The sequence below is a fragment of the Macrobrachium rosenbergii genome, chromosome 56 (genome assembly GCF_040412425.1).
Source record: "Macrobrachium rosenbergii isolate ZJJX-2024 chromosome 56, ASM4041242v1, whole genome shotgun sequence".
NCBI lineage: Eukaryota > Metazoa > Arthropoda > Malacostraca > Decapoda > Palaemonidae > Macrobrachium > Macrobrachium rosenbergii.
Window position 1 is genome coordinate 3,407,501 of NC_089796.1, and position 7,500 is coordinate 3,415,000.

At 33.9% G+C, this 7,500-nt stretch overlaps 2 protein-coding genes across 12 annotated transcripts in view; both read left to right on the forward strand.

The window, feature by feature from the left end:
• Positions 1 to 4,375, forward strand: part of LOC136836405 (loricrin-like) — a 549,155-nt gene extending 544,780 nt beyond the window's left edge. The window contains exon 2 of the mRNA XM_067100612.1: positions 3,904 to 4,375. Within this exon, the coding sequence (XP_066956713.1) occupies positions 3,904 to 4,375 (472 nt within the window). The remainder of the gene's footprint in view (positions 1 to 3,903) is intronic.
• Ih (hyperpolarization activated cyclic nucleotide gated potassium channel Ih) overlaps positions 4,309 to 7,500 on the forward strand; it is a 557,258-nt gene continuing 554,066 nt past the window's right edge. For 10 of the 11 annotated variants that reach the window (XM_067100602.1, XM_067100604.1, XM_067100603.1 and 7 more), the window contains exon 1: positions 4,394 to 4,829. In XM_067100602.1, the coding sequence (XP_066956703.1) occupies positions 4,537 to 4,829 (293 nt within the window). In that variant the 5' untranslated portion in view covers positions 4,394 to 4,536. Of the gene's footprint in view, positions 4,830 to 7,500 lie in introns of all 11 variants that reach the window. The other variant, XM_067100609.1, reaches the window with a different exon arrangement.

Here is a 7,500-nt window from a genome sequence, read left to right on the forward strand (position 1 = left end):
ATACAGTATCTTCTAATATTTAGTTTTTTTACATTTTTATAAACAGTACAAGCACGCAGTTTATTTTTGTGACTATTTTCGGGACTAGACGTTAATGAGCTATGACACAGAAACAAGAAATAATTCAAATCTTCTGATATTTAGGTGTTTTTTTTTATATGCAGTACAAACAGGCAGTTTATTTTTGGGACTAGACGTTAAAATAATACGGGAACAAGAGATAATTCAAATCTTCTGACATTTAGGTGTGTTTTTTTATATATACAGTACAAACAGTCAGTGTATTTTTGGGACCAGACGTTAAAATAATATGGGAACAATAGATAATTTAAATCTTCTAATATTTAGGTGTTTTTTTATATACAATACAAGCAGGCAGTCTATTTTTGTGACTATTTTCGGGACTAGACGTTAATGAGCTATGACACAGAAACAAGAAATAATTCAAATTATCTAATATTTAGGTGTTTTTTATATGCAGTACAAACAGGCAGTTTATTTTTGGGGCCAGACGTTAATGACATATGACACAGGAACAAGAGGCAATTCAAATCTTCGCAGCAGTCTGACGAGTGATTTTTTAATACGATTTACATAATATGAAACGCAGGTTATAAGGCCAATTCTGTCTTTGCGGTCTGCGGGTATTTAGGTGTAAATCTCTATACAGAAACAGGCAGCTTATTATTGAGACTAGAAGTTAATAAGACATGACACAGGAACAAGAGGTCATTCAAATCTTCTCAAGAATCTGATAAGTGATTTTTGTATAATGTTACATAATATGAAACTAAGGTTATAAAATAATCTTAATAGCTAGAGGTAATTAAAAACATGATAACACCATTACTTAATGAGAAATATAGCTATAAAACTGTCCTTTTGTAAATTAATATGCAAAAAAATGCATGCACGTTGCAAACATAAAAATGATAATCAAAAATAAAATGTAACAGAATTATATTATGTTCTTTTCTAGAGATAATTAAGAACAATACAATAACAATACTTTTTCTCATTAATTGTTGTTAATATATCTGTAGAGAAAGCATAATATTACTCTGTTCCATTTTCTTCATAATTACCATTTTTAGTATTTGCAATGTTATTACTCTTTCTCATAAAGTAATGTTGTTATAGTGCTTTTAATTACCCCTAGTTATTGAAATTATCTTTATAGCCTTTACCCACATATTCCGTAACAATATATTAACGAGTAAAAAATGCGCCGAAGTTTCTTCAGCTCAATCGAGTTTTCTGTACAGCGTACAATCAAGGTCACCGAAAATAGATCTATCTTTCGGTGGTCTCGGTATAATGCTGTATAAGCCGCGGCCCACGAAACTTTAACCACGGCACGGTAGTGGCCTATCATATATCGTTGCCAGAAGCACGATTATGGCTAAATTTAATCTTAAATAGAATAAATACTACTAAGGCTAGAGGGCTGTAATTTGGTTTGTTTGATGATTGGAAGGTGGATGATCAACATCCCAATTTGCAGCCTTGTAGCCTCAGTAGTTTTTAAGATCTGGGGGCGGACAGAATAAAGTTCGGACGGACAGACAAAGCCGGCACAATATTTTTCTTTTACAGAAAACTAAATCTCACTTGTCAGTTTGGTGTTAACATTTGCATTACCTCTTTCTTATGTTAAATCTCATTAACATTTTGTTACGATATTTTAATAAATCTAGTTATCATTTAATAACATTTCTGCAACCACGATTGATTATAATAACTGTATAGTAACAGTATGGTCATGAAATTAATTACCATGTATTGTATTTTTAGTGTAGTTGCTGTTTATACGTTTCTTTTAGGAATAGTACACACTACAGTTCGGTATGTCAGTTGAACTATGAAATATTTCGTGGATATATCTCGTAATATTCCTGTATTTTGTACCAACTGTTTCAGGTATTATTATTATTATTATTATTATTATTATTATTATTATTATTATTATTATTATTATTATTATTGGTGTTGTTATCTTGTAATATTCCTGTATCGTTGCACTACAGTTTCTGGTATTATTATTATTATTATTATTATTATTATTATTATTATTATTATTATTATTATTATTATCTCGTAACATTCCTGTATCGTTGTACTACAGTTTCAGATATTATTATTATTATTATTATTATTATTATTATTATTATTATTATTATTATTATTATTATCATTATTATTATTATTATTATTATTATTATTATTATTATTATTATTATTATTTTATTATTATTATTATTTATTATTATCTCGTAATATTCCTGTATCGTTGTACTACAGTTTCAGATATTATTATTATTATTATTATTATTATTATTATTATTATTATTATTATTATTATTTTATTATTATTATTATTTATTATTATCTCATAATATTCCTGTATCGTTGTACTACAGCTTCAGATATTATTATTATTATTATTATTATTATTATTATTATTATTATTATTATTATTATTATATTTGGCAGCAGACCCTCTTTTAAACAGGTTCTATTGAATATTATTGCTGCTTCAGCTGCATTTATTTTGTAGAAGACTTTTTCTATTTTCCCTATTGCGGACTTCTCTTCAGTGGAGGTGCTTGTTAACAGCTCGCCTATATTTGTCATTTCATGGGGAAAAGTAAAAATCTGGATTATGCTGCTTTATATATTCTATACAGTTAGTTCTATACAATTGTTGCCGCGACGTTTCGACAGACTCTTCTGTCATTCTCCAGCGGGAGCTAGTAGAGGACTGGCAGATTGCATAGGTCCTTCTGAACTTATACACGGGCTTCAGCGGGGGTCCATGGACGGCGAATTCTGATTGGTTATAAATGCAGCTGAAGCAGCAATAATATTCAATAGAACGTATTATTATTATTATTATTATTATTATTATTATTATTATTATTATTATTATTATTATTATTATTATCTCGTAATATTCCTGTATCGTTGCACTACAGTTTAATTTATTATTATTATTATTATTATTATTATTATTATTATTATATCATTAACATTCTTTATTAATATTATATAAATATTCCTGTTCGTTCACAACATTGTTTCGGGTCCTGACACATAACTTCCGGTCTTCTGAGTTCACTTCTTTTATTTAAAGTCACTCATTTTATTTAAAAGAAAAATATTGTGTTCATTTATCTTTGTTCAAATGAGTTACTCATTTTATTTAAAGAAAAATATTAGTTATTCATTCATCTTTGTTCAAATGAGTTAAACATCGAACACTTCCTTTTCTCTTTTCACTCTTTTATTTAAAGTGACTTTTCATTTAAAAAAAAAAATATTTATTTATCTCTGTTCCCATAAGTTGAATCGTCTCACACTTCCTTTTCTTCATTTCACTCTGAGTAACAAATGCAATTTTGTATTAGAAAGTAAATATTTATTTGTTTTTATTCACTTAAGTTGAATCGTCTCACACTTCCTTTTCTTTATTTCACTTTGAGTAACAAATGTAATTTTTTTATTAGAAAATAAATATTTATTTGTTTTTATTCGCATAGGCTGAATCATCTCACACTTCCTATTCTTTATTTCACTTTGAGTAACAAATGTGATTTTTTTATTAAAGATAAAGATATTTATTTGTTTTTGTTCACATAAGCTGAATCATCTCACGCTACCTATTCTTTATTTCACTTTTAGTGACAAATGTAATTTTTCATTAGAAAATAAATATTTATTTGTTTTTATTCACATAGGCTGAATCATCTCACACTTCCTATTCTTTATTTCACTTTGAGTAACAAATGCAATTTTGCATTAAAAATAAATATATAATTTTTGTTAAAAAATAAATATTTATATATATTTATGTTAAAGTAAAATTCATCACCTGACACTTATTTTGTTTTTTCCTCTTTACAGGGACAGCGAACGAGAGCTCGGCGAATACCGAGATGCTGACCTCGGGTCAGGGTCACTCTCAGCCAGCGGCTCGGGAGCCGGTGGGGGCGGGACCGGGGTGGCCTCCGCTGCCGGGGGAGGCAGCAGCAGCAGTAGCACCGGCAGCGCCGTCAGGTCCCGAGGAGGCCTGGCTGGAAGCGGGGCGGGGTCAACTACGTCAGGAGGAGGAGGTGGTGGTGGTGGAGGAGGAGGAGGAGCGACGGTGGCCAATGGGGGCGGGGCCGTGGATTCGGGCGGGGCCACCACGAGGGACGGCTCGTGTGCGAGTGGGGGTGGTGGAGGAGGTGGTGGAGGAGGAGGAGGTGGTGTTGGTGGAGGTGGTGGTGGTGGTGGAGGAGGGGAGGTGGTGGAGGAGGAGGAGGAGGTGGAGGAGGGGGTCGCCGAGCCCAGCGCCTGCCCAGTCTACGGCTGGCGAACGGTCGTGTGGCGGTGACCAGCCCTCTTACGGGCTCGGAGGAAGAGGTGAGGTCGCCGCGGTCGGCCACGCTCAGAGACGACATCAAGATCTCGGTGGAGACGACCACCTGCACCGACTCCCTGGTGACGGCCGTCGAGGATGAGACAGCCTTCGTGAACGACTACATCTCGCCCGAGATGAACTTCCGCGATGTCAGTAAAGTGCACTTCGGCGGGGACGATGTGTCTCTCTACGGCACGCCCAAGGAGGAACTGGGACCCGGGCAGTTATGTGTCGGGGGCTCCGGTGCCCAGCCCGGGGGCGCCGAGCCCAAGCCCTCTTTCCTCAAGAACCAACTGCAGGCCCTCTTTCAGCCCACCGATAACAAATTGGCCATGAAGCTCTTCGGCTCCAAAAAGGCGCTGATGAAAGAGCGCATCCGCCAGAAGGCAGCTGGACACTGGATCATCCACCCTTGCTCCAACTTCAGGTAAGTCGTCACAGGTGCTGTGCTGCCCTGCCCTGCGGCCTCCTTCCTGCCCTCGCCCTTGTTCTTCTTCTCTTATTCTTCTTCTTTTGACTCTAGGTAGAACTTTTGATCTCACGAAAACAAAGTTTGTTGTTCCTGACACTGAACTGTTCCTCTGATTGTGATGTAGAACTTCGATCAGCCAGAGCCAAAGTTCAGTGCTGGTGAATCTAACAGTAAAACTTTTAATTATCTCTGCTTCGTCTGTAATAAGTTTATGTCATTCATAAAATGAGAGACGTTTTCTTCATCGATATTTGGGTTGCTTTGAGGCAAACTTTGATTATAGGAATGACTCTCAGTCAGCATAAAACCAAGTGCAGTGTTGACGTATCACACGTACCTGATGATAAAATAAGTTAATATCATTCACATTTCAAGCGCATTTCCGTCTTACTAAGTTTCCTGTTGGTTTAGGGGAAATCTGTACTGTTGTCAGAACTGTTGGTCAACCTAAAACAAAGTTTGGTGTTGTGGTATTACGCTTACCTGACTTTAAAATAAGCTGTTGTCATTCATAATATCGAGTATATTTTCGTCTCATTCAGTATCCGGTTAATTCAGGAAAAATGATTACGTAAGGGAAACTTTTGGTTAACCCACATCAAAGTTTAGCATTAACAATACTCTTATCTTAAATGCATTTGATCGTCTTACGTAAGATCAAGTTAACCTGATATTATCCATGTAAGTTCAGGTTATCTACTCCATCGATTATCTGGCGTATGGTGAACTTTTATATTGGTCTCGTGACGTATTTTCGTATTGCGTTCGTAACTCCTTCAAAGCTGTTTTGACCTGTCTAAAATAAACGGGAATTCGCGTGTGTTGTGCATTTATCTTTGCAACGATTTTGGATCATTATATTATACATGCAAAAATAAAATTTTGGTCCACTTACTTAATGTGACTATCGTCGCGTAAACTTATCAAATATTCAGTTATTTCAAGTCTTCTAGAGTTCTTATGTAATATTCTACGATTCATGCTTCACTTGAAAACCTTTGTGTTGCCTCCAAAATAAACTTATTACTTCGTATTCTAAAGTTATTTTATAGTATTCCATGATTCACTTGAAAACGTTTATGTTGTCCCCAAAATGAACTTATTAAAGTATCACACGTAAGATCATCTCAGATATTAGAAAAAAAAGAAGAGAAATGGATTTTATACAAATATACATTTATTAAAGCCTTACACACAAGATTCTCTCATATATTAAAAAAATAAGAGAAAAGAGTTTTAAACAAACATACATGTATTAAAGTCTAACACAAAAGATCCTCTCATATATTAAAAAGAAGAGAAAAGAGTTTTAAACAGACATACATTTATTAAAGTCATACGATTATTAAAATGTCACACGCAATATCCTCTGAAATATTAAAAAAAAAAGAAATGAGTTTAAAACAAATGTACAGTTATTGAAGTCTCACACACAAGACCCTCTCAAATATTAATAAAATCAAAACAAGAAAAAAGTGAGAGAAAAGAGTTATAAACACACACAAGATCCTCTCAGATATTAATGAAATCAAAACAAAAAAAAAAAACAGAGAGAAAAGTGTTTTACTGTAGGCACAAGATCCTCTCAAACATTAATAAAATCAAAACAAAAAAGTGAGAGAAGAGAGTTATAAACACACACAAGATCCCCTCAAATATTAATGAAATCAAAACCAAAAAAAAAGTGAGAGAAAAGGGTTGTAAACACACGCAAGATCCCCTCAAATATTAATGAAATCAAAACCAAAAAAAAAGTGAGAGAAAAGAGTTGTAGACACACACAAGATCCCCTCAAATATTAATGAAATCAAAACAAAAACAAGAAACAGAGAGAAAATGGTTTAACTACGCAAACATACAGAATCAAATTTGAAGCAAGTGGGTCAGCGAGTATTTCACCGCGTTTCAGAGGCGCCGCGTGTGTCCGATGACTGTGCACTTTTTCCCTAATGTCATACTCCCACGCTGATGAGAGGCGAACGCAAGAAAAATCTATAATCATGATCTTCATCAAAAAAGACAATATTCCTTCGAGTGCTGTGTTTAGCCAATGTTTATAATGTTTACATTTTAAGGATTTAGGATAATGTTCGTTTCTGAAAACTTCTTGACGTTCATTGTCGAAAATGTTGAAAAGTTTTAGTAAATGAAGGGTTATCTTGTTAGATCCCTGCGAGATCAGATACCTGGTGAACTACTCTCTCTCTCTCTCTCTCTCTCTCTCTCTCTCTCTCTCTCTCTCTCTCTCTCTCCATATGTTGGGTTTCCTTAAGTCCTAACCTGTGGACTTGTGCACCATTTATTACAAGAACTTTTCAAATATTACAATTTGTGGAATATTATCTCCCAGAACCAGTTATATTTCAATACACTTTTAGTAAGATAAATCATACATATACATCCATGCATGCGTATATTACATACATGCATACATACATATATACCTGTATACATACATATATATATATATATATATATATATATATATATATATATATATATATATATATATATATATATATATATATATATGTGTGTGTGTGTGTGTGTGTATAAGGAGATAGAGATAGTTTTAGAACTGAGCTATCTTTAAATAGCATTAACCAAATGAACAAAATTAGATAGA